This window comes from Oryzias latipes, chromosome 12, assembly GCF_053564925.1.
Source record: "Oryzias latipes strain Hd-rR chromosome 12, Olatipes_Hd-rR_3.1".
NCBI lineage: Eukaryota > Metazoa > Chordata > Actinopteri > Beloniformes > Adrianichthyidae > Oryzias > Oryzias latipes.
Window position 1 is genome coordinate 26469580 of NC_136248.1, and position 27787 is coordinate 26497366.

General features: G+C 40.1%; 2 protein-coding genes across 4 annotated transcripts in view; both read left to right on the forward strand.

Moving 5' to 3' along the window:
• LOC110016037 (ras/Rap GTPase-activating protein SynGAP) overlaps positions 1 to 17390 on the forward strand; it is a 29642-nt gene extending 12252 nt beyond the window's left edge. The window contains exons 3-4 of the mRNA XM_020707547.3: positions 4461 to 4566; positions 17253 to 17390. Coding sequence (XP_020563206.1) covers positions 4461 to 4566; positions 17253 to 17263 — 117 coding nt within the window. The 3' untranslated portion in view covers positions 17264 to 17390. The remainder of the gene's footprint in view (positions 1 to 4460; positions 4567 to 17252) is intronic.
• The window catches only part of dab2ipb (DAB2 interacting protein b), a 166997-nt gene continuing 151714 nt past the window's right edge, over positions 12505 to 27787 (forward strand). Inside the window, exon 1 of one of the 3 annotated variants that reach the window (XM_078955471.1) lies at positions 12505 to 12741. In XM_078955471.1, the coding sequence (XP_078811597.1) occupies positions 12702 to 12741 (40 nt within the window). In that variant the 5' untranslated portion in view covers positions 12505 to 12701. Of the gene's footprint in view, positions 12742 to 26731; positions 27188 to 27787 lie in introns of those variants that run through there. The other 2 variants (XM_023960457.2, XM_023960456.2) reach the window with 2 other exon arrangements.

The following is a 27787-nucleotide window of genomic DNA, read 5'->3' on the forward strand; positions in this document are numbered from 1 at the left end:
ACTTGTGGGCGAAGGCAGGGGACACCCTGGATAGGTCGCCAGTCTGTGGCAGGGTCACAATCACACACATTCACACCTATGGACAATTTAGAGTTGCCAATTAACCTATGAAGCATGCAACACAAACAAACACGGATGAATCTAATTTATTTCAGAAATAAAGTAATACATTGATTAAAAAGCAAAGAAAAATCTGTAAAAATGTAAAAAAAAACAACGATGTAATCATAGAATTTTGTTTTGCAGTAATGCATACAATACACACTAGTACGACGGAGTTTTAGGGCAAGTTTACAAGAATTTTTTTTTTTTAATTACGACTTGTAAGTCGTAAATTTACGAGAAAGAAAGTCATAACTGTTAAATTACAAGATTTTAAGTCGTAAATTTACGAGATAAAAACTTTTAAGGCAAAAAGTCATAGATTAACGAGGAAAAAACACCAAAGTTTTCTGTTTATCAGAGCTTAGCTTGAAGATGAAATATGTGGAGCCTTTAGAAGCTTTATTTCCGGATAAGTTTAAAAAAACAAAGAGATTCAGAACCTTTTGGCGACTCAAAATCAGATTATTGTCAGTGGAGCCGGCTTTCTGGGGTTCAGTGTCAGTAAAGCAGAGTTTTATCTGTAAAATAAGGAGCTCAGAGACACGTTTGGGTGTAGAGGACCGCTGCAGCCTTTATTTTCCTTTTCATTCACACACCCTGAAGTTCATCTGTCACCTAACGTCATGAACCTGTCATCCGAACACCAATGCGGAAGTAAACAGTGTTACATACGCCCCCTCCTACAGATGAAACGTCCCGTTTCAACATAGAACAATAAAAAGGAATGAATATAGTCTGTTATATTAGCATTAGGACGTTGAAAATGCCAGATAGTGCTCTTCCTCAGACAAGCGTCACACAAATGTAGAGATCTTGTCTTTAATGGAGGAAGAAAGGATTGAAGAGAACAGCTTCAGGGATACTGATGGCTTCATTGGGCTGGAGAGATCCTGCAAACCACCCATCAATAAATAAAACATTAATAAATCGCAAATCAAACAAATGACCTTCCAAACATTTGGAACTTTATCAATAAACATTCAGCTCACCTGTTCAATTGAGTTTATAAGGGCTGCTCTGCTGCTGCGTGGCGTTCACTTGCTGCTGCAATGTTTGCTCACTTCCACTTTAATCTCGTAAATTTAAGAGATTTTTTCTCGTGAAGTTACGACTTAAAATCTTGTAATTGTACTTTTTTTTTCTTTTTCGTGGCCCTAAAACTCTGTCGTGGATTGATTGGCTTGCAAACTGATTATTAACTAAAGTCGAGTAAAGTTTGATGATTGAAAAGGAGTGGGAAGAAGTGAGTTCAAGTGAGTTTTAAATTTTATATCTTTGCATAGTTGTCATAATTCATCCATCCATTCAGATAGAATGTTTGAAAAATAGACATTGTAAATTTGAAAGAAATGTTAAAAATGTGAAAAATAGAGTAAATAACGCCAAAGAAATTTTAAAAAATTGAAAAAAAAGTTGTTGTTTTTTTGTTTCTGTTCCTTTTGACTTTCAGTCATTACTTTACAGTTTTGGTTCAGAATTTTCAATGTAAGTGTTGAGTCAAACTTCACATGGGGGTGAAGTCCACTGGCTACCAGAACATGGTGATGGCATTTCTGACCTCAAAACAGCGTGTGGGGTTGGCGCCGCTCGTGTCACCCCTCTTCTGATTTTCATTATTTCTCTGATGTATACAATATGCATTTTGGAAATGAAATTTTTCTATTTTTTTTGTTCTTTTCATTTATTTAAAAACTTTTTTTTATTTACTTTAAGATCATTCTCATTTGACCTTATAAGAATCACCTACATTATTTTTTTCAAGAGATTAAATAAAAAACATATTAAACTTTTGTACTTTAGTAAGTGCAAAATGTAGGCTACATTTGGGATGAAAGAAAAGAAAAAACAACCAAGCATCAAATGCAACATTTTTTTGTTGGACTTTTAATGTCCTTATTTCAGGGCTGCATGGCGGTGTTGGTTAGCGTTCACGCCTCACAGTGAGAAGGCTCTCGTTGGAATCTTGGCGGGGTTCTTTTTGCTTGGAATTTGCGTGCTCTCCTCATGCATGCGTGGGTTTTCCCTTGGCTCTCCAACTTCCTCCCACAGTCCAAAAACATCCTTTTATAGGTTAACTGGTATCTTCTAAATTGCCCATAGGTGTGTGTGTCTCTGTGATCCTGCAACTACCTGTTTACATTTAAAGTCCGGATCTCCACATCCCAGACCAGAAGAATCCACGTCTATACTCTGTAACAGAAAAGAGGAACAAGCTAACAATGGGTCGAGGGGGAAAAATACAAAACGGTCCTGTATATTGGCTCTTTAGTCCAAATGTATTGTGGGTATCCACCAGTAAAAGCCGTCAACAATTGATTTATCTGCTTAGGCCGCTGTAAACTGGAGCTCCATTTCTAAGCTTTATGAGGTTGCTGGGGGAAGGGCTCATGGCTTGAAACAATTAGGTAACAGGAAAGAAAAAGATGTGTTCAAGGAGTTACGTTCAAAACATGGCTTTTCCTCATTTCAGCTGTAATCCAATAAATGAACCCAATATATAGAAATGATCATTGAAGTAAAAGAGGGAAAACATGCATCTTCTATATGTTGAGCCGAATAATTTCAGTCTCATGTAAAGCTATTTCACCATAACTGATCCTGGTGGTTTGGTGGTTTTTTTTGTTCCATTATGTCAAATAACAAACAATCCATTGTACTGTTGTTTTGAAAAAAGTTTCACAGCCAAAAGTAATCTTGTAAAATCTTAGACGTAATATTGAAAATCAATCATGCATGGAGAAAAAGGTGAAAGCAGCATTTATGAGGGAAGTTTTAAATTGCTTCACTTTCCAATTATCTCGTCTAAACTGAAGGATTTTTCACAGACAAGCTGCAGAAAAAAATTCCAAATCCAAACTTGATAAAATAAATCACAAAGTCTTTGCTGGTGCTGGAAAAAAAGAGTTAGATTCATGGGTGACACTTTTTTCTTGTAACTTTCAAGCTGTGTTCAGACCGGCTGCATCGACTCTTGTTTGAGGGGCCACTTTCAATGGGCCTCTGCATTCAGAATGTTCATGTTTTTGAGTCCGATCCTGGGCTCCATGTACAGAACGGGCGCGATGGAAATTTAACCGATTGATCTTCCTGGCTGCTAAAACGTGACAATGCTGAACTTTGACCAATCTGGGACTGGGATTTGGTTGTGACATGTAGGTTGCATCCATTTCCAAACATTGTAAACAAGATCACGCGGGAGAAATGAATAATGGTGGTTTGGGTCCTAGTCTTTGATGTTTCCGAATAGAGCTGTGAAAGAAAAAGCCTGGAGCAAGATTTGCGGGATTTGCACCGCTTGGACATTTCACATCAAGCCTCATCCCACTGTAGGTAGCAGACAAACGCTAGTAAACAGAAAAAAAAACAAAAGAAGAAGATTCCCCCTGCTTGCTGCTCCCTGCGTGTCCGCTGTGAACCCCACCGACTAAATTCATGGAACCGCTTATCGTGCATTCTTGAACGCGTGGCCAGTGAGTACACGGCATGAGCATTCCCGCCATCTTATTTAAAAAAAAATAAAAAAAAATCAGCAAACGTCATTCTTTATGGTAGAGAAATTGCTAAAACTAGACCTGGGCAATGGCAGCAAACCCTGATCATGGTACTTCCTCCACAGGTTTGTACTACAAGGATCAATTCACGATGGGGATTTATCACGTCATCCTCTTGTCTTCTTGAACAGGGGGAATCCAGACTCATTAAATGTCTACAACATAAAATGCTTCAGTGAGAAGTGTTTGGTGCTTCAGCTCTCGGTACAGTTTCATCATCATAGCTCAGATCAGCACACAATGGTGTCATGTCAGAGACGGTGTCAAAGGAGTCCCATGAGGAAGGTGAGAGGATCAGGTGGACATGGAGATAATAGGACAAAAAAAACCAGAGACAGTGAGAAAACAAGATAGACAGGCGGCAGCAGGGAGTTTGAAGGTGTGAGGACGTTCGATAAGCCATTATCACTCCAAGAGGAACACATCGGGCCCTTTTCTCACCACAGCCATTCTTTCTCCTTTGTGTGCTGAATCTTTTGGAGCCAAACATTTTCAATGCAAGCGAGTGGGAGATACGGGCCGACACAGAATAGATGTTCATTTAATGTCTGCTTTGCTTTGCTCAGTGGTAGCTCATTTATCAGGGTTGTGATGGCCGTTGTGGGTTTTGTAGGCACAGCATTTAACATGAAGATCAGCAGCTCAGATAAAAAGCCAGTAGTTTTCTTTCTTCTTTGCACAATTCTTTACTCTTCTGTACTTTTTTCTGCCTTTTTTTTCCAACAAACTCAGGGTTTCATCTGCCACCCCTCCTCATTTCTTTCACTTCCTGCAGAAATTTTTTTTTTGTGTGTGTGCTTGCAGGAGAGGCACTCTTCGTCGGGAAAGGCTCACCTTCTGCGACGCACCATCAGCGTTCCGGTGGAAACCCAGTTTCCAGGATTCCACAGCCAGCTGTCCACTGAAAGCCGTGAGTAGCCGGAGGCCGTGCCCACGCAGTGGTCTTGCACTTATGAGCTGGAAAACTTTAAACCATTTAATTCCAGACAGGATCCTAAAATGTTATACGGCAAATATTTAACGTTTTCAGCCTCTTGGTTTTATTCATATTTTATTTTTATATCGTGTTATTTTGAGGAGACATTAACAAAAACCTTTCTTCAAAACCTACACAACTCTCCCTGGTCAATAAAAGTGTTAACTTCCCTTCTAATTTAAACACTAACCCCATTTTATATAAACTCTCCAATGCTCTCATGCTTAGAACAGACACGAAATATGTTTTTTCTACTTCCCATCCACTAGATGGAGAGCTTGCTGCTTTGCAGTGCGGTAGTGTTTTGGTGCCACATCTCACCTCCTGCAGCTCAAAATATTTAAAAGATATTGTTAGTGCCTCAACATTGTACCTTAAAATGGGTGAAAATGATCAGGAGTATGATATTTGATCATTGAGAATTATAGTAATGTCGAACAACATTTTATGTAATTTTGCATGTATTTGATTTTATTTGATTAAAGGTCTTCAATCATTAAAAAAACAAGGAAAACAAATATTTTACTCATCATTTACAACATATTTGATAACACTTTATAAAAAATGTTCACTTCACTTACAATAGTTAAAGCATAATTAATCCTAAATTAACTATTGCATAAAGTTTTAATAGCCACTTTTATGTCACCTCGCATTACTAAGTGTATTACTTTATACATTAGATAGCAGTTAACACCTAAAAAGGCAAAACATCCAAAACCTTCCGGCAGGCATGACCGTTTGTTTCCGTGATTCATAAGGACCGATAAACCAAAGAGCTCATCATGGAACTTGATGCAGTTTGTAAGACAGAGATGCTGTTTCACCTCATTGATGCAGGAAGACCCAGGAGACCCAGAGTAACATCCATGCATGGCATGTGTGTGGGTAAGAAACTAAGAGTTGTTGCTAGTTTATTTGGACCAGTAAAGCTCCTGTCAGGTAAAAGTTTCAGAAAATTCTCTTTTGAATTTACAATAATTACAAACTGGAGGGAAATGAACGGAATAGAAGACAAAACAAAGATCTGGTAACACTGGTAACACACCACAATAAGGGTCCCTTTGTACTGTTAGATAATGCATTATTAAGCAAGAATTAACAGTAAATATAGGGTAATAGACATGCATTTCTCAGCATTAAGATTTGTATTACATATTGTATTAGTTAGTAGTTAACTAATGTTTATAATTCAGCCTTACCTAATGCATTATAAAATCAAACCAGCTTTTTATTCATGCTTTGCAACAGATAGAGTAAGGTTGACACTTTATTTACTGTTAATTAATGTTGAATTATACATTAACTATAATTAATAAAGGGACCCTTATTGTAAAGTATAATCAGATCTTTGTTTCGTCTTCTATCACAGTCCTTTCATTCCGATTTTCTGTCATTTTAAATGCAAAAGACGGGTTTTCTGGAGCTTTCATCAAGCAGGAGCCTTACTGCTCTAGATAAACAAACTAACGCACATACACACACACACACCCACACACACACACACACACACACTATATATGGATGCTAATCTTGGTCTCCTGCGCCTGCCTGCATGCATGAGGTGAAACAGTCTCTTTCTTACAAACTAACATTCTGAGCTTCTTGTTTTATCACTCGTGATGCAACACTGAAACAAACTGTCATGTCTGCAGGAAATATTAGGATGTTTCCTCTTTTAGGAGTTTTTCAGGATCTGGCATGGAAGTGACTTCTCATCTTTGAAGGAGTGTTTGGATTTTGTGGTTCCTGTAACTCTGAAGCATACAGCTCTTCTTTTATGGTGTTATTTTAGGAGTTTGTTAAGCATTCTTTTGCACTGCTTTATGTCGCAGAGAGCGGCACACCCAAAGGCAGAGCTTTTGCAGCTTTGCATGTGTCTGCATTCTAACATCTTTGGAGACAAATGTGCTGAAGATGTTTTCAGAGGTATTTCTGCTATAAGATTATGCCAAGACAAATACACACAAACGTCTTGGGTGTAGACAGTTCTTTGTGTATCTTTGCACAAAAAGTATAAAACTTGTTGAACTGCCATCGTTGCATAAGACATCTTTAATAAGTCTCTCTATAAAAACAAATAGACATGATTTTTGATGATCAATTACCATTTCGTCTTCTTCTTTTTCTTTATCTTTTTTTTTTTTTTCTGTGGGGAACTACAAATGGCATTATAAAATGGCATTAAAAAATGCCGAAATTCTGAATGCTCTAACTGTTTAGTAAAATTACCAAGAGATCAGATAATGCTGGACATTTTAGTATATTAGGAATAAGAGTTTACATCAAAACAATTTTTATTTAAGCAAACATGCTGCTGAACCCAGTAGTGGAGGGTAATTGCAAACACTTCATTACTTTATAGTATCATGCTTTTCAAGTGTTGCACAGGGAGACACTGTAATTGGGTTGTTAAAACCCTTGTTAAATTGTAAAAGGAATTTTCACACAAGCAAAAAAAGCAAGTGACTCTTCAAAAACAAAACTACTGATAAATTGTTAAACGAAAACCCTAAAAACCAAGCATTGATTCATCATTTTGTCCCCTCTTCACCATTCACTCTTTAATCCATGGTTGAGGGTGAAGCTGGCTCTAATTTGCTTTTGTCCTTTGTGAGTAAAAAAAAAGAAAAGATGAACCATCCAAACAAACAAGCAACGGCCACTTTTGAGGATATAAAAGCAGGGAAGTGATGCTTCTATTGTTTTAAGCATTTGTTTGTCACCAAAAAGAAATGAACTGTTATTCACATCTGCAGTCATTAAGTACAAAGTAAAGAAGTTTTATTTTTTTCTATTTTAAGTTTTAGCTGAGTTGTCAGCTTGAGGTTCCTGGGCATATGCTGCCCCACTTTTCACTTTTACCTCGCTTTAAGCTCTATTGTTTTAAATGGGATTAAATGAGTGGAGCTGACCAAAGGCTGTTAAATATTTTTGCACGCTTTCCAGCCCCTGCTTGTTATCCTGCTCCCAAACTGCATAATAGCCAGCAGTGTTAGCTAGGAGGTGCGTTTGACGCCTTTGCAGCAGCATGTTCCATTAAGCAGTCTGCCTTAGGAGGAGCTGTTAGCCAATATTTAAGTACATTAAGTTTGTTTTGAAAGTTCTTCATGGTGAAAGTTGATTGAAAATATGAGGAAATGCTCTCTTTTGTCTGAGAGTTTTGAAACATTGGACAGTAAAACTGCAGTAGGCAACATAAATATTTAAGCTATGTCCGGATTTCTTCCCCAACCCCTAACTACTACAAAACTAGTGCAGGACAATCTAGAGCCCTGGATTTTAAAAGCAATTCGGTCACCACGGTCACTACTTTTTTTCATGTTTTATTTAAACGGCAAATATAACATACACACACAACGAGAGGGGGATGCTCACGTTGCTCCCTGTCCCCTCCTCCCCTCGCTGAGTAGGATGGGCCGGCGTCTGCTGCCGGGGACTTGGTGACGCTGTGGGGGCTCCTGCGCCCCTGATCATGCTGCTCTTTTTCCGTGCAGGGAGGGAGTATACAACATCTGAGCGGGCTGGGCGGCATCCCCTGGGGGCCGGGTGGGGCCCCTCTCTTGTGCATACCGGGACACCCCAATCTTTTCCATCGTTGCTCACAGCAACTAGAGCCTGGTCCTCAGGCTCACCATCCCCTGGCCCTGTCTGGGGCCCCTGCTGGGCGCCTGCGTCCGCCTTCCCACTCGGAGGGTCGGTTTCCGCTGCTTCCCCCCTCTTGACCTTGGTGGGGCTGGTGGGCAGGTTGGACGGGTGCGCAGTGTGGGCTGACCATGGGCTGTGCCAGCCTTCCTCTGGGGTTGGGGGCGGGTGGGGGCTTGGAACTCTCGTCTGGGCGCCGGCGTAGGTCTCAAGCGGTTGGGGCATTTGGTACAGGCCCGGTGCGCTTTGGGGTGGGGCGGGTCCCTGCCGGGGCCGGGGCTCCGGCTCTGCGTGTTCTCTGTTCCTCCTATTCCTCGGCCGGGGGGCTCATGGGTCCTGACCTCCGTCTCCGTTTCTGTGGTGGGGGTCCGGTGCACGGGAAGGCGGTCGATCCTGGATCTTTGTCTAACGGTGAGGCTCTTGGATGCCTGGATCGGCCGGAGATAAAATTTCGTAATTTTACATTTTTTTTTGTGACCCTAAATCTCCGTCGTACAAAACAGAAGCATCTAAAAAAAAATGCTTTCTTATCTGTTATGTAATATTCAGGCTTCGGTACTATCAGGTGTATATCGGAACACTCCAGCAAGTGTGCTTATCTTTTGACGTTATACAGTGGATTTTTTCCCAGTATCTCAGCTTGAGTACCATAAAAACACTTTTTTTTTTGTTTCTTATAAATGAAGTTTGACCTATTCCACATCAGGTTTGCACTACTATATTTTTAATTTACCTGTTTATTTCTAATCACGTTCAGTGGACCTGCAGAAGTCTTTCCAGGCATCTCCAGGCATTGTGATAAACTGCCAAACCTGTACATGGTTATTCGTCCACCACATGGTAGCATACAGACAAACAACTACACACAGTCAGACTCACTCCTAAGGGCAGTGTCTCCCAAACTGGGCTCTCGGGCCCAGCATCCTGCATGTTTGCTACAGAAAATACAGCAGATTCCACTTATCCTGGTGTTCTGCAGAGGCCTGATAATGCCAGTCACACAAATCAGGTGAGTTTGAGCAAGGAAATGTAGAAAGCATGGTGGACGGTGGGCCCCGAGGACTGAGTTGGAGAAACACTGCCTTAGGCCAATTCACACTCTCCAGATGGACATGTTTTTAGACTTGGGGGAGAAAGCCAGGATCTCTGCAGAAAACCCGCGGATGGACGAAAAAAAACATAAAAACGCGGTGAGGAACTAAACCAGGACATGTTTGCTTGGAGGCGACAGCTTTAATGACTACATCCAGTCTGTCATTTAACAAGTGGTATGAGACACAGTGTATTATCACACAATGCAAAGGGCTTCAACATATTATAGGTTAAACCAAGAAAACAAATTACATAAGATGAATCCTGCACTCTTTTATTTATTTCTTTATAGCGAAGGTTTTCTGTCTTACTTTCTTCATAGTCAGTCAATAGAAATACTTTCAATTTACTGGTTTGTGCCAAACCTTAGGAATAAAACTAATACATGGGCCACTTCAATAAATGGTTTATTCCTTCTTCTTTTCAATCTTGAGTACTTCATAAACTGAACATAAAATTGGCTTCCATGACAAATAAAGGGTTCAAATTGATCAAGGTCCTTTTGAGGCAAAAGCTTAGATACGTTTTATAATATAGTGAGGGCACGGATTTCACAAGACCTCTCATTTAAAAAGAAAACAAAGAGCTTTCAGTTTATGTAAACAAGAAAATTAGATAATATAGTAGATTAGTACCAGAGTAATACTATTGTACTGTTTATTAAATGTTAATAAAACATACTTGAAGTTGTAGTAAGATATTTAAGTACTTAAATTGTGAAAAAACTGGGAAAAGAGATATGTTGCTCCCTCTTTTTATTTTTGTTGTGCCAGTAATGTTCTGTTGAGGCGTGTGAGGGGCTGTAAGCTAGCTGGAGAGCATGTAAGCAGATGAATGATGGGAAATGAGGGTGTGGCAACAGTCCTGCCTACAACACAGAGGTGAATTTCTAATGAACTGCAGCTGCTCTGCAGATAGGATGTTCTAACGTTTTGGCATATTGGATACAAATGGCATAATCATAATCAAAAGACCACTGGGAACACTTTTAAGATAGATCGCAAGATGATCGGAGTGAGTTGAGAATTAATTAAAGCACTTAAAGACCTCATGCTAATGCAGACATGTTTGTGTACGTTTCTTGAAAACTACACTGTCTGAATCTGTCAGTGCTTCTTGAACGTGTAGCAGTTGCTTTAGGGTAAAGGTTCACAGACGTAGTGACCTTACTATGTGGAGTCCTCGATGGTCTTAGCTTCACTGCTGCAGTAGTTTAAGGTTAAAAACTCTTCCCAAGGGAGAAAATGAAAGTAATGTTTTTAGATGCTTTCTCAACCCTTTCCTCTGCACTTTCGCCTTCTACTGAGATGAGCATATTATCTGACTATCAGTTGATGTTTATGAAGGTCACCAGTGGCTTTCTCCTTGTGTTGTGTACCTTTAGGACTCTTGAGAAATGGAAGGTCTTTTCTGCTTTTTCAGACAACTGCATTCCAATCAGCTGACTAGGGCCATTCCAGACTTACCTCATTTGTGTTCAGCTAAGCTGGTTTTGCGTTGTCTTTCCTCCAGTCCACCTCTTTGGTCTTTGTGGCGTACAGTTTCAAGTTGTTTACTGAACACTACGCTGACTGTCTCTCTATCTCATGTTACTTTGTATATCTCACGTATGCTGACTCATTTCTCAGTGAAAGAAGCTGGATGCCGGCTGTGTTGTCAGCAAATTTAATTATGGTGCTGGACACGTGAGCTGCTGTACAGTGGGTTCTCCAGTGAAACTGAATGCATTTACAACCTTGAGATGAACTTTTGAAATTTTTAGGGAAGAGCAAATGCCTCGGTGAGGAATTTCTGTCCAACAAATGTTGTGTTTAGAATGTCAGCTTTTGTGTGAGACATTTTCTGCATTTGCTTCATCATGGGTGCCTTGCATGGAGGCTTTGCTAATAAACCAGATTCAATCATTGAGTTTCATATTCCATGACGTAGATCTGCTTTTAAAGTATAGATTAAGTCATTAGAACTTTTCCACACAATGAAATACAGTGCGGGAAAAATATATTTATGCAACCATCAATTGCGCAAGTTCTCCCACCTAAAAAGATGAGAGAGGCCTGTAATTTTCTTCAACTATGAGAGACAAAAGGAAATAAAGTTGCAGAAAATCACATTGTCTGATTTTTAAAGAATTTATTTATAAATTATGGTGGAAAATAAGTATTTGGTCAACTACAAATGTTCAACTTAATACTTTGTTATAAACCCTTTGTTGGCAATGACAGCAGTCAAACATAAGTCTTGGGTTTTGCAAACTCTTGCTGTATTTTGGCCCGTTCCTACATACAGATCTCCTCTAGAGCAGTGATGTTTTGGGGCTGTCCTGGGTAACACAGTATTTCAACTCTCTATAAAGATTTTCTATGGGGTTGAGATCAGGAGACTGGCTAGGCCACTCCTGGACCTTGAAACGCTTCTTACGAAGCCACTCCTTCGTTACCTGGGCAGTGTGATTGGGATCGTTGTCATGCTGAAAGACACAGCCATGTTTCATCTTCAATGCCCTTGCTGATGGAAGGAGGTGTTCCCTCAAAATCTGACAATACATGGCCCCATTCATTCTTTTCTTTACACAAATCAGTTGTCCTGGTCCCTTTGCTCTAAAACAGCCCTAAAAAAAGAAAACACAACCCAACACAACTGTTGAACATTCAGCGCACCATCTGTAAATAAAGCCTGCCACCAGACTTAAAAACTTGCCTAGCGACGGTTTTGAATGCAGAACCCCGATATACAGGTTGACATAGACTTTACATAGACTTTTCATTGAAAGGGTCTGCTTTCTGCTAGGTACCTTCAGAGTTATCCATTCCTGGTATGAGCCTTAGCCTTCCACAGATTAAAACAAGTGAGAGCTTAAAAACTTGTTGTGGATCTCCTAAAACAACAGTGTCTTGTCCTTTCATGCAACTTTTTAACCTTCTTTTTTCAAGGTGTGATCTTGTGTGACATATGCTTTATATCTTTTCTATGACACAAAATATGGGAAAGCTTCACATTATCCAAAGGAGAAACCCTCCATGCAGCCACAAGCCCTTCCATTTACATCTGTCTCATTCCATTTGGAAACTGCCCCTCTGTCTCCTCCCTCCCACTCTGGGCTGTTATATTCTCACTCCCAGCTCTCCAGAGAGGGGCTCAGTCAGACAGATGTAACACAGTGGTAGAAGCCTGAGCTGAGTTGGCAGGCTGCAGGGACCAGGCCCGAGCCAGCGATACTGACTGGAGAGAGCTGCGGAGCGGCAGCGGCAAGGCTAGTGCCATTTGGATTTATATGTTCCTCATTCAGGACATGGATGTGTTGATTTGGGCTCTCATCAGGCTGTGAACTTAACATGGACCCCGTCACCAATACCGGGCAAGAGGCGCAGCAGGGTGAGTAAGGTTTTAGGCGGAGGGGAGGATGAGAAAAGATAAAAGTGATAAAATGGAAAAGTTGAAGAGTGCGCTCGTGAAGTCACATGGTTTTCCTGTTAGCTAGCTTTTATGGTTTTTTTGACTGACTTGGGCCTCTGTGGTCAGCTATGAATAAGACTTCAGTCTGAACTGTTGGTGCAGGGTTAAAGGTGAAGGCAGTTACATGACGACATGATAAAATGAACCGCCTGTTAAATACCCAGAAATTTAGGAACATTTTGTAAAAGTGTCTTAATAGTTTTTAAGGTTTGACAGTATAACCTTTTGTATGTTGTGTTGTTTCTGCTTGTCTATTATTTTTTTCTAACCATTTTCAGGATTCTGCTCCTGAAGCTCTCATCTTTGAATCTGAGCATAATAATCAGCATATGCAAGAGCCGTGGGTGTGTGATTCCTCCTCAAATGGAGCACAATCATTTGGCGGCTGTGTGAATTTGTGTATTTGTAGGCTGTTGGGTACAGTATGTGGGTGTTTTTATTTGGGAGATTCAAAGCAGGGCAAAGAAATGAAAGTAGGATACAGAGGGATAGAGACGGGGAGAAACAGAATGGGAGTTATGTACACATAGAATTCCAGAGTGATCTAGACTCTAGTGTTGGCGAGTATTTATTCCTTCTCCTCTTTTTAGCTGCCACTCTTCCTCCGCTACTTAGAGCACAGGCTGGTAAATTGAAAAAAGAGACAGAAAAGTTTCAGTCAGTGTGGTAAAACGCTTGTGCTCCTGGTGAAGAGTGTGGTTAAGAGAATGAAACAAGGAGCATATTTTCAAGAGGCCATAGTTTCTTTTTAGCAGCGTCTGATCTCTACAGCGTATGCACTGGGCTGTCTGCCACGACTGTAATGAAGAATGGGCAGTGGAAACTGGAGTTAAACACAAAAGTTGTGCAATTTGGCTCTGCATCTTGAAGTAAATAAAAGCTTCAGATTAGATAAAAGACTCAATAACATTGATCTACTTCCTTTACCTTTACTAGCCTGGCATTACACACCTGTAAATCCAACTCAGAAAGTTCACTATAAAAAGCAAAAATAGACACAAATCCCACTTTTTCATATCCGTGTTGGTGTCCGTATCACCCACTGTATTATGAGTATTTTGTTTTAACGGCTAACGCCAGCCTGCATTTTAAATATAATGTTTTACTCACATCCTTATGGATGCAGCACTTCTTGTTATTATTTGTACGCTACAACTTCTCTATGTGATCTTCTGTGCCTAAGATGATATAAAATGGGATCATTGACACTCCAAAAAATCAGATCTTTAATTGGTTACGTTCCAGTTCCTATTGACTTCTTCCTATATTTTGTAATTCATTTTTTGTAGCCAAATTTACCAATATATAGAAATGTGGATGTAACCAATAGAAACATTTTGCATAGAAATCAAGCAGTCTTAGATAACATATAATTAGAGAATTGAGCCTAAATGTGCATTTCTGAGGACTTGTTTATTCAAATCGTGGTGAATCAGAAGCAGACAAAATAAATGGCATTTGAAAAAGACCTTATTTGTTTCATAAAAAAATGTGCTTGGGCACTTGCTACACGCTCCGTTCCATTTTGATGCACCCACTGGTAGACGATTAGATCCATGTACTTCTTTGTTTTCCTCATCCGACCTTACATCTGGCTCAAAACTGTACAGCTGGATAGCTTCAATCACGCTTGCCATTATTGCTGCACTAGTAATGTTAATTTGGGGTGTGAGGGGCTGTGAGCTAGCTGGAGAGCGCTTCAACTGGTGGCTCTCTGTTGTGGGTGATGGGAAGAGGGGTGGGGTTGCTCCTGGGGTTGCTCCGTGTTAACGGTCCCTCCCAAAACTCAGAGGCAGATTTTTTACCTATACTAATATATTACTGCTGCTCTGCAGAAACTATGTCCTAGAAAACGACTTAGGTTTTTTGGTTTTCATAATTGAAAGACCTGTGGCAATGTTTTTGAAAATAAATCAATGATCGGAGTGGGTCTTTAAATACATGTGATGCTTATATCTATGGTCTGTCTCGTAATGTGCACACGCAGCTTTTCGTGTCATATCTCTTATGTCATATAGCTGCAGAGTATTCCATTCAGGTTTTTTTGAGAATCACATTGGGTGGGTCACACATCTGAGCCTTGAGAACTGAGCTTTAGACAGCTCTTCAAGCATAATGGCACAGTGACTGCACAGGCCTCTTGGGAACACCCCTGCCTTGATGCTTCTTACAAAATCCACATCATTTAAGTAATCAATAGAAGGTAGATCAAGTAGGATGATGATCTGCTAAGACTTGAGCTGTACACGATTAGTCCAATTTGGATACACCTGAAAGATGTTTTTATCTAAAAGGTACAGTAAACTAGCGTCTCAATCTAAGTGAATTTAGATATGTGAGGTTTAAAAACATGTATGGGGTTAAATCCGAATCAACTCAAAGTGAATGGAAAACCAGACTGTGAATTTAAAAAAAAACAGACATTGTAAATTTAATAAATAAATAACAAGCTTAATAACACAGGCTGCAGCAAGAACAGACGCGGTTTTAGACTGGAAATTATGTCATCAGAGCCTCTGTCACCCGGTGTCATATGTCCCGGTAACTAATGGCCTCACACCCAACCCACATGTAAAATTAGGCTCAGGACCAAAAAGAAACATTCTGTATTGAAACTGCTAGTTGATGACTGAAAGCAGAGAGGGACAAAAGCAAAAAAATCTCATTATTTTTTCAAATTCCATTTTAATTTGTTCACATTTTCAGTAATTCCTTTAAGTTTACAGTGTGTTCTGTCAAGTTTAAAACGCTGTTGAAAAAGATTTGTGGAAAAATACATATTGAAAATTTAAAAAAAGAAAAAAAAAATTTAAACTTAACAGTAGCCGTTTCTTATTTGTGTTTCTTCGCTTTCAGTCCCATCATTTTTTTTGGCGCAGCCTGTGTCATTACATAAAAAAAAGAAATTGAATTTGCAATCTGAAGTTTCATTCATGCTAATCTGATCCTGATTTGACCACCTTAAAACATAATTTACAATGAAACACTGGGTATTATTAAGGTTAATTGTTTTATGTTCTGGTTGGTTTATGTGCCACTTAGTTTCTCATGAACATTTCCAGTCATTTTAGTCCAATTTCAGGCCCCAAAAAATTAGTTTTACAGAGCCAGGAATCCAGGAGCCCAGCTTTGTTTTTCTTTAAAGTTAAGATGATTGACTGGTAAGTGTTGGACAGGAGTGGTTTGGTAGTTGTGGTACAGCTCTGTTGGGACAAGACATGCTAGAAACAAACGTGACTTTTTAAGCATCAAAATAATATAAATTGCATCAAATAAAAAGGATTCCATTTGCTGTTGTGTCTAAGAGAGATCAGAGATTTTAGAGGATGGACAAAAAGAGACGGTCCTTAACTGTGGCCTTCATTGACATGTAAATAGGTCTGCATGTTTTTGTCCTAGATGAGAAAGGTTGAGCGCTTGCTTTAGTAAGTACAGGAGGACAAAACCAAGGGAGTTTCAACTTTTCTCCTCAAGGGGGATTAAGCCAGCTGAGATTCCTTAAAGCACTTTCTAAGAGGCTTCCTCTTAGTTCTCCTTTTGAAGAAGATCTACGCTTCTAAAATCCACAAATAATATCCAGATGAAACTGTGGCCTTATGGGTAAGAATGCTGCAAGGCTGTATCAGAAAGAAAAAAAAAACATCTCACAGCTCTTCATAGAAGATCTATTGTTGCTCGTGTTGTCATGTGCTAAAACTCTGCCTGACCTGGCTCCAATAATGCGTGTCGATTTGGGATGTGGATTGTCTGCTTAAGAGTTATAATCTAGTATTTCAGCAGACCTCATGGTTCATTTATTCTCGTCTGCTGGAGACATTTTTCACTTTGTGAAGTTGCTGCCAAAGCAGATTAAAGTTATTTACAGGGTTTAGGGGCTGATGAAAATATGATGTTTATAGTCTGTGCTGTTTCCATCTATAAACTTCTGTGTGGCAAAAACCTGTGTTGAACATGTGTGTGTTTTTCTGTATTCATATCTCAATAAAAAAGACATATTGCTGTTCTGTGTGACATGGAGGGTCCTTCTGGCTCCTTATACTCTACAGGCTCTTTCATATGGTCAGAGACTGTAGTTTGAAACTTCTACTATTGCTGATTTGAATGCAACTCTCATAGAAGTTTTAGTTTATTTATTTAGATGGCGCCTTAACATGACCAAAGTCAAACAAGGAGCCATACAGTAAATCTACAAAAATTAAAAACAGATAAAAAGTTAAAAAAATTATAAAAAGATACCATGGTAAATCAAGAACACTGATAAAAACAAGGGCAACTAAAAAAAATAAAAAATAAAAAGCACCAGCAGAGCAGAATCTCATGCCGTGTCAAAAGCCTGAAGACGGTGAGGATGACTGCCGAATGTGGTGCACAATTATTTAAAGATTTAAAAACACATAGATGAATCTAAAAATGAATTCTAAAATTCACAGGCAGTCAGTGAAGGATAGCCAGGATGGGGATGGTGTGGTCCTTCTTACGGAACCAGAACCTGAGGCAGTATTCTGGACCGGCTGGAGACGTGAGAAGGAGGACCAGCCAGCTCCAAAGTGTAAAGGATTACAGTAACCCATGTGAGATGTAATGAAAGCATGGATTACTGTCTCAAAGTGTTTTTTTGGTAAAAAATGTTTTCACCTTCACCAACTGCCTCAAATAAAAGAAGCTGGATTTTATTGCTGAGCTGATTTGATAGGCATGTTTAAATTCGATGTCAGTTTTAAAACAGACTGTTTTAGATGTGGAGCCTAAGGACCCAACTCCACTTTGAAGAGGTCACAGGAAGTAGTTGGACCGAGCATCATCACTTCAATTTTTACCATTTTTTAAACCTTAAAAAGCTTCAGTCTTTAATGACTTATAGACACAAAGATCTGTCTTAATGACCTGTCTTAATTGGAAAATATATCTAACTATCATCGACATAGCCATAAAATAAAACTCTGTCTTTTAAAAGCGGTCCTAAAATAGAGCCCTGTGGAACCCCAAACAACATTGGAGCAGTTGAAGAATAAGATCCAGATATGTTCACACATGTAGTTGAAGATCCTAGTTATCAGGAAGTACAACAGTATTTTAGATTTAAAAAATTGTATAATTTTTTACTATTTTAGAGTTGCAGTAGGACGTTTATTGTTTTTTTTGGGATAGACAAAAGGAACAGGTTTAATGGTTGGTCATCACTTCCTGGGTGTTGTTTATTATTTTAATTTTTATTTTGACAGATCTCAGAAATTTAATAAATCACATACACTTAAGCTAATCTTTTTTTAAATTTTATAGATGCTTTTCATACTTAGAATCTTGTAGGATTCAATGTTTTTCTTTTCCTTTAGCGTTAGCCAGTAGAATCTGCATAGGAAATAGAAAAAATTGAAAAAAAAATTTTTATCCCATATAAAAATAGTTAAAATATGAAGCCCTTGTTGTCTTTACAGGGGCTTTTTTTTTTTTTTTTTTTTTTTTCATTTTCTGGTTCTTAAAAAAAAGATCAAGTTGTGTCTTTTCTCTATAAGCATTGACACAAAGCCTTCAGCACACTTCAGATGGTTGCAGTTGATAAGATTTTGGGTCAGTGTTTATATTTGAATCTTTGGGGAAAGCTGTGCATGTTTCCTAATATAGATTGTGGGAAAAAAATAATTAATGTTGCAGACTGACAGCTACACAAGAGGAAAGCATGAGCTGTTCGCCATTTGCAAATGGATGAATAGAAATGGGAAACGACAGATGCAAACAACGTTTTTGTAAATCCAAAGTGGAGCAGAGATGAAGTGAAGTTTGAGTCTCAGTCACAACTGCCCTTACGAGTGGATATGGGCTGATGTGGGGGGGAATGGGCAAATATGTCATGGGCAGGCAGAATGCACGAACAAAACAGCAAGATCAAGACCACCCTGTGAGCATATAGAGCAAAATATGTTCATTCACATTTTTTCTTATACAACACGTATGGGTAAGCAAGTGTGAAGTAGGTGAGATGCAGGCGCGTTGTACAGATTTTTTTTTCTTTTTCCACCTCCTTATCAGTGCTGTTCACGTGACAAGTGTGTGCTCCTTGCTTGCAGCCTGACTGTTAGAAATTAGGAAATTAGACAGTGTCGTTTGTGTGGGCATTTACCTGCATCCAGGTTGTTTTTTTGTGATGATTGAACATTATGATAAACTTAAAGACTCAAAAAGTTGATTTTGCATGAAATAGGCCCTTGAATTGGGGAAGCACAAAAAAAATAAACAAAAACGCTTGGTGGGAAGATATTATGTGCTGCGAGTTACACTTAAGAGATTTAGCACCTAGACTAGTCAGGTAAAGGTGTTTAAATAACCTTCTAAAGCTGTAAGCCTAAAGACTTGACTTGTGGCCAACAGCATCAATGGCTTGAGTCCATTTGACCCCATTTGTTAGGAAGCCTTCCTGATGTCAGCCTGTCAGTCAACAGAGCATCTCCGTGGAGGCTGGAAGACACAGAGAAACACTCACCAGGAGTGTGTAAACAGAGACAAATACAAACGACAAAAACAGTATGGGTGGCTACTGATTATTAGTATAGAATTGCATATGGCTGTGCTGCAAGTGATGTCAATGTTACACATCCAAACAACTTGTAAATTGAACGGAGTCCAGTGGAAAGAAACTCAGCCAAACACAGAGGCTGTTACGTTCTTGCACCAAATTTCTGTAGGGAATGTGATTTTCACGTCCTTGTAAATCTTCTGCAAATGTGTCGGAACCACTCTGGGCCGAGAGCGCCTGAAAGGCTGAGAAAGTGCAGAAGAACAAGAGAGGAAAAATATTGACTCTGTGATGTAAAAGGTAACGGTAAAGGTCAGCCAGAACATGCATACTAAAAACGTTTTTATTCTAATTGAATTGCAGTAAATGCAGTTTATGAACCACAAGAAAATGGATTATATTTATTGTTTTTTTTTTAATACTTTTCTAGTGTTTGTTTGGGTTAGGCGGTCACAAATCTGTTGTAATTCAAGTGTTCTGACAGTGCCAATACTGGCAAGAAAATCCCTGAACAGGGCTCCAGACTAACTTTTTTCACTAGGAGCACAGTGGCCCCTAACTGAAAATTTTAGGGGTGCAACCAGAAAATTTAGGGGCGCATACCGTAAATCAACATTCTAACCAAATTTACTAATTTCCACTGTATTACTAATAAATACTTTAATAATAGATGCAGAAATTACAATGTGCTGTTTCAAATTCAGTGTCACATTTTATTCTGCACTTTTGAAGATGCAACAAAACAAAAGCATCACTGTCATGACAGTACAAATTTATCTTTGTGACACCAAATAGGTGCAGCCAAGATGCACAATAAGCGTGTTTGAGATCACCCAGGTGAACTCAACGCTGCACAGATCACCTGGTGTGTGACATATATTTTTGTTTTTGCTCCAACATCAACTGTCAATCGAGAAAGGGGTGGGGCAAGGGGCAAACCTACCCGGACACAGCTGGAAACTGAACTGACTGAAAGCTGCCCTACAGACTACAAAACAATGCATTATGGGACATGTGTCCTGATGGTTTTTGTAGTGGAGTGATTAATTAAAATAATTTAAAATACCAATTCATTAAAAAAAGGCTACATACATCACAAAACAATAAAATAATCATAAAATATATAATAACACAGATCATACTAAGGGGGAGAAGAATATTAAAACTAAATTGAATGTTAAGGACAATTCCATTTTCCTGTCCTCCTTCAGTCTTGCTGCAGATTCGCTTTCATCTCACAGCCCCCCCCCCCCCCCCCCCCCCCCCCCGGTCTCCCCAACGATCTAGGCGAGCCGCTGGTTCATCTCAAACACGTCTATCGTTGCATTTTCCCCACATATTTTCAGTGTGTCTAAAACTAATGTTGTTGTTGCTCGCACGTGTTTAAAGTTCGAGCCCCGTTAGCTGTCACGCATGTAGGTGTGGGACATTTATTCTCCTCAGCTGACCCGACTCCCGCGGGACGGTGTGCTGCCGTAACAACCGCGCAGGACCGTTTTATGCGCCGCCGTAACCGTAACCAAAACCTAAACCTTCCTCCGGGTCTGTGCGGCCCAGAGAAAAGTTCAGCACGGACTGCATGTATTTAGAAAATCACGAGCGAATAAATACGTTCTAAAGGAAAGTAAGGAACTCCTTAATGTGGTCCGGGGAGGGAGCTGTCAGGTTTCCTGCTTTCAAGCCCGGTCATTGTCCCGCCCCCAAGAGTCATTTACCCCACTGTGATTGGTTGGTCAGCTTCGCGCACGACAATGAAAAAGTGTCATTCATTAAAACTGGCGGGCTGCAGTAACATTAAACCTTCATATTAAGGCGGGGACCGCAAAATATCATCTTGGGGGCCGCAAATAGCCTGCGGGCCGCGAGTTTGAGACCCCTGCTGTACACTCTTGCACTGGTACACTAGCTGCAGGTCGGAAGAACGAATCAATAGTTCGCTTGCTCATAGCTCAGACGCACATATCAGGTTTTGATATTTGTCTCTCCGTTTCCTTCCCACAGATGTTTACGCGCACTCGATTATCTCTAGGCCCCTCCCCCTACACGCATTTTAGCCACTCACAGTGGCTGTCCCTATTCTTCTCACACGCAGTGGCCGCCTCGCACACAGGCATCACGCGAGAGTGTACGTGCTCGCGTTTCATCAGTATGTGCGCGAGTGTGTGTGTCTGCCTGCGTCCGTGTGCGCTTGCGTCTCATTAATTATTTCATTGATCATTGACGTGCCCCTTCCACGTTTAATGTATAAAAAATACGAAGGGTGGGGGAAGCAAATTTACTGGTCGCGCATGTGCGACTGGATGTAAAATTCAGTCGCACACTCTCAAATTTTGGTCGCAAAATGCGACCAATTGCTCGCAGTCTGGAGCCCTGCTGAAAGTGTTCTGAGTGGTTAAACAAGTCATGTGGAATTTGTTTTACTTGTCCGGGAAAACTGAAAATGTTCACTCCTGTTCCGTTCAGTTTGTGTCATGCTTTTTCACCAATGGCTTATTCATTGCACAAAACAAGTGCCAACTAGAAGAAGAAGGAACTAATTTCTCTTTGTAGTCCTCCCACGGCTCTATACTGAATAGCTCCTTCAAGACATTTTCCAACTTTTATAATGAACTTTATTTTTTGGTTTCTTGTAAGTGACAACACTCTCACTCAAAGTGTACCATCTCAGTCTTACCGCACCGTGAACAGTGCTCATATGACGTAACTTTTTGGTTTGGCGGCTTCCAATTTAAACAAGCAGCACTTCCTACTCTGCAAGATAAAGATTAAACTGCAGAGAAAGGAAATCCTATCCACCAAAAGCACGTCAAAATTCCGACTGTGAAACTGGCATTACAGAAGTATGCGCTGGTATTCATCCTCACCGGTCTATCAGTGTTGCTTGGTACCAATTGGTTAATAAAGGCTAAAAAATTCAGGATGTCTGTTTTTTTAGGGTATTGAAGCCCTGAGATGTTCTTAAAATTCAATAATCCACAGAAAATGCAATGTTGAATTTAAATCTGACGTTTTAATTAGTTTGTTGTGCACATTATTCTAAACAAAGAGTTTAGTTTGAAAAGTCTGTATAGAAATGTTATCGAAATGTGAGTAGGTGTGAGTCGATGGGTCATGCTGCAGCAAGTTACTGAAGTCCTTATTGGAATCAATGGCAGAATGTCTTCAGGGTAAAAGAAGAAAATAGGAACAAATCTCCTGACCTAAACCATATCAGGCTGGTTTGAGAGCAACTGGAAACAAGAGTGAAAGCAAAACCGACTACAAGCTTTGCATAGTTGTGGGAGCGTATGGAAAAAAAGTTTGGAGGAACTTTTTAAGGAAGTGACTTGTTTCACTCTTTTCTTGTGTAAAAAAAAAAGTGCTTTCAGTGAATTTAGCTGTTATTTTTCCCAAACGTTTGAACTTTGATGAGCCCAAAGTTAAGTTAAAAGTCAATCAGATCAAACATTTTTCTTTTTTAGAAAGACTTTTCAAACCAAATAATTTTTTTGCATGTTGTTTAATAAAAGAAACAGAAAAAATGTTTAAAAAGTCAGTGTCACAGCCCGTATTTTTACAGGCTTTTGGTGATAGGATTTCCTTTCTCTGGGGTTTAATCTTCATACTGCAGAGTAGGAAGTGCAGATTATTTAAATTGGTAGCAATAGATCTTTACATAAATTGTAAAAGCATTCCCTGTGGTCCTTTAATTATAATTTTGCCAATTTTACCACAACCTGTGTGGTTTTTTAAAAACATAGTTTCTGCAGAGCAGCAGTAGTCTGTTAGAAATTCGTCTCTGAGTTGTGGGTGGGACTCCTGGCATAGAGCAACCCCACCCCCTTTCTCTCCCCTTCAGAAATGCAACTTTAGACTTAATTTTCTTTATAAATGTCCTCCATCATCAGACAATTGCCACACAGACATGGTAAAAACACAATTTTCATCAGAGTGAGTCTTTAAGAAAGCTCTCAGAAATCTTTTCCTGCATAACACTGTGCTGTAGGTTCACATCAAAGTAACCCTCAGTGCAAAATCTGCCACATTGCAACACTGATGACAGTACTCTTCTACAAGATGAGACTCATGGGTTTTTAATTTGTTCTGTGGTTGACTGTGAAAAGTTGAAAAACATGCACGAAAAAAAAAAGACCCGAATGAATTGTGATGACAGTTAGATAAAAACTGAGCTCAGGGCGTTGAGTGGTACACATGTTAGACTCCCCTTTCAGGAAGCCCCAGTTAAAAGCTTTTTTAGGAGTTGATTTCCCCCAGAAAACTTCACACGAAACGCACTTGCCGGCATGGTCGGCATGGCAGCAGCCTGACCCACGTGCCGCACACAAGAGCCTTTGTCTCTGAAACGGCAGATGTTTGCATTCCACGTCTGATGCATCCGGCCGAGCCTTCTCTTTTTGCTTCATCTGCCCATGAAAGGACGAGATGAATCGGCACAGGGACACTCGGGTTTGAAGTGATTGAAGCCGACTGTTTTATGTGATCGTTTTTCTCAGACTCGGGTTTCATGCGAGCACAGGCCTTTCCTGTCAGCACAAAGTTGGACCTGAACATTGCTTGTTACGTAAAACCTGAGAAAAATGAAACTAGACGTCTTCATTATTGAGTCTGAATGTAGATCCAGATAAGAAAGGCTTGTCTTTGCTTACTGCCTGCTGGCAGTACACACTTTTTTTTTCCCATCTCTTTTCTCCCCTCTATTATTCTCTTAAGTCCCCTTGAGCAGTAACATCTGCGTTTCTTAGTCCATTTGAAAAGCTCTTTGTACATCTCTTATTCCCCTGAGCCGACCTTTCATATCCCAGGAATCAATAAGGTTTTCTGTTCTGTTATTCTCATTGAAGTTTTGTACAAGTACACTACATATATATTTTTTGTCATATATGTTTAAAACGCCTTAAATGTTCCATGCAAAGGGGCCAACTGACTGAATAATCATGTATGCTTTCCTGTAACCGAGCTACAACTACCGTTCCTATTTTCTGATGTAGCACCAGACTGGAAATAAACGCAGGCTTAGTCCCCACCAACAGTCCCGCCCACAACTCAGAGGCTAATTTCTGATGAACTCCTGCCGCTCTGCAGAAACTATGTCCTGGAAAACATAAAAAGTTTTTTTTTAAAACAGCACAATCATAATTATGATACTTAAAGGCAGGAGACGCAGAGGGCAGGTCCATCATTTTTAACACACAAAAATAAATAAATACTTCTTGGCTAATAAATTTCTTTTGTTTACGTAACAACAACAACAAAAAATTCATATTAAGGTTTTCAAATCATTTCAAATAAACATGATAAATGAAGCGACAAAGCATACCAGGGCTTGCCCACTCTCTCCATACATTCAATACATTTTGTTGGAAGTTTTTATTCTGCTCTTTTTACATACTTTTCACCTGTTGTCTCGCAAGGCTTTTGGATCTTTTTTTTTTTGTTTTTCTTTGGATAGTCCACTTTGAACAGTGTGTATGAAAGCCCACTTCAACTTTGATGATGACTCAAACAACAAACCTGGGTCCAAATAAAAAGATGGGTGTCTGTTTCCTAGAAATAGACTATTTAGTGCACCAAATATTGTAAATTAAGCAATTCAATTTAATGTATACAGCCTATTTGTCTTAACGGGCTTTACAATTGTACCAAACAAAAAAATCTGTTATAAAAAACAATAGCAGATTGCTAAACTAACCAGACTAAGCTAAAGAGGGCATTTATGCCCTTTGACCCTCCTTTTCGGAGCAGAACATCAGAGAAAGAAACACAAATGAAGTGTCTTTTAAGTGGAAAAAAAAAACAACACCCAACAGTTAGAATCCATAGAAGTGCTAATGAGGAACATGTTGGTTAATGTGGCTTAATGAGAAGATAAAAGCTCTGTTGTTAAATGACAGTCTTAGTATTTCTTGGGACTTTTTTATTGCTATTTTTTGGTGTCTTTTGGAAAATACCACCCCCAGATGAGCAGCTATATGTGACATTTTCTGAAGATTCATTTCGCTTAAGTGTAAAAGCGAACCAAACTGAACTGAGATGTGAAGGCCTTTTTTTGGCTGTATGACTGGATAGCTTTCATATAGCTCCCCATTTTTGTTGCACCCCTATGCTAGGTTGGAGTTTTGATGGGTTGTAAATTTGCGGGAGAGCAGGTAAGCAAAGGGATGATGGGAAACGATAGCCTCCTCCTCCACTATGTACCAACAGTCCCACATAAAAATGGCAAAATCAGAATTAAAAAACCCCGCGGAACGCTTTTACAATTGATCAAAGAAGATCAGAGCGTGAACTTTAGCCAAATATGCATCTGTAAATCCAAATATATACCTTATACCTTTACATTTCTAATCAGCCAGCCTGTAAATCTACACATCACTGTTTATAGTAGGAAAATCCTGTATATTATATTCATGCCCAACTCATATCTATACGTATATTTTTCTTATATTTATTATATCTTGATATCCTGCACTTACCACTTTTTGCACTTAAGTGGTAAGACATAAACAGCATTTCATTACCTTGTACCTGAACATGTGTAATGACAATGAAATTGAATGTAATCCCAAAAAAGGGTTGTTATGCGGATGGATTAGCATCACAACACATTGATTAAAACACTACTGTGTTACCTATAAACTCTCTAAAGTTTCCATGGTCACCTTTTCCGATATTCACTTCTTTTTTTGTGTTAGTTTCGGTTCTGAGCCATTAGCTGTCAAAGCCAAAGGGCTCTGCAGTGAGATCATCACGGGGGAGCTTAAGGTGGTCAGATGAGTGACAGTAAAGAGAAAAGCAGCCTCAAGTTAGCTGGTGTGAAAACAAAGGGAGGGATGAGAGGGGGGGCTGTCGCTCCTATAGACAAACGCCTTGACAAATGTCTTACTGGAGCAGAAACATGAGAGCGTTCCTCTGTGGGCAGAGTGGGGGGACCGGGGTGGGAGTTGAGAAAACAAACATGTCAAAAGAGGCTTGACCTGTTCTATCTCATGCACTACCTGGATAGTTTTGTTCTAAATCTGGGCTTTTGGTGGGATAAAGGACTATTTTTGTCTGTTTATGGATTATTTTTGGAACTTTTGCAGCACTTTGTTTTGGTTTCTTCCTGGAGGCGTGTTGGATTCGAGGTTTAAAACCACGATGATGATCTACATCCCTGTGGAGGGTAGCAACATACCTAGCAAACTTCAGCTAATGCTTTAAAGCTGGCGTTTGGTCGTGAGGCCCGGCCTGACCCAGTGGTTTTTGGTCAGCCGCAGCAACGTCTCTGATTGGCCAAATGGGAGGTATAGGAATTCAGCCTTTCTGAGGTCTAAACCCCTCCTCCTCCTCCTCCTCTTCCTCCTCCCAAGCTCCAGCCGCTGATGCGCGACGGCATTCCCTGTACATGAGCATGCACACATTGGCCCTATGCGAGGGGGTTTGGAGAGCAGGGAGATGTTTGAAGACAGAGACGGGAAGTGAGGGAAAGCAAGACAAAGAGAGCTCTCTCCTGCCCTCTATTTGTGTGAATGAGGGTTTTTAGGTTTTTTTTTATTTTAACCCTCTATGATTCTGAGAAGGGGGGGAGGATCTGCGTCCTGTTAAGAGTCAATACCCCTACAGGAGTCCATAAGGACCAGCCCCACTCCCTAACACATGCACACACCACACAAACACTAGCACACTGCAGCCCCTGCCGCCCAGAGGAGAACACACACAGACACACACACACACACACACACACAACAAAACCAGCAAGGAAGCAAGAGTGTGAGAGGGGAGGAGAACATTGTTTGGAGTAACCACTTGTTGCTGTTCTCTGTGGGTCGGAGATGATTTTGCTTCAGTGTTCTCGTCACCGGAGGGACCTCATCTGAGGTGAGCCGATTTTTTTTCCACCCTCTTCCCTGTCTTTTCATTCCTCAAGGGGAAAGAGAAGAGTTCCAGCTCTTGTGAGGTCTTCTGTGGGATTCCTTTCTTGCAGAGAATGGCGGAGGGAGGCGGGAGGGGAAAGGAGGAGGTGTGCAGGGAAGAGTTTCTTGTGGAGGGGAAAAATAAAATTATCACTCTGATCTGTCAGGGAAAGTCACAAAGTGTAAGCGGTGAGGATAAAAGTGCTGCTGAAGAAGTGTTTGTCTCAGAGACACAAAGAGCTGCGACATGTGATCCTCCGCTTCTCCAAGTGGGACAACAGAGTAAAAAAACATGTGCCGGCTTGGACTCCCTGACAGACATTCATGCACCTCCTCCGGGCTGAAGTAGTAGTCTCGTTTGGACTCTTTTGGATCAGTCTTTGAGGTGTTGTTCAACTGCTTTGACCGTGTGGAGTCCCCGTTTTTTTCTTCTTTTCCCAGCTTGATTATAGTGCCGTTGTAGATATTAGCTCACTGAAGTGTGCACCCTCGTCATCATTCCACCGCTAACATGTGTTTACATGCTCAAGTCGATTACCCACACACAGAGGGCTGAATGTCAAGC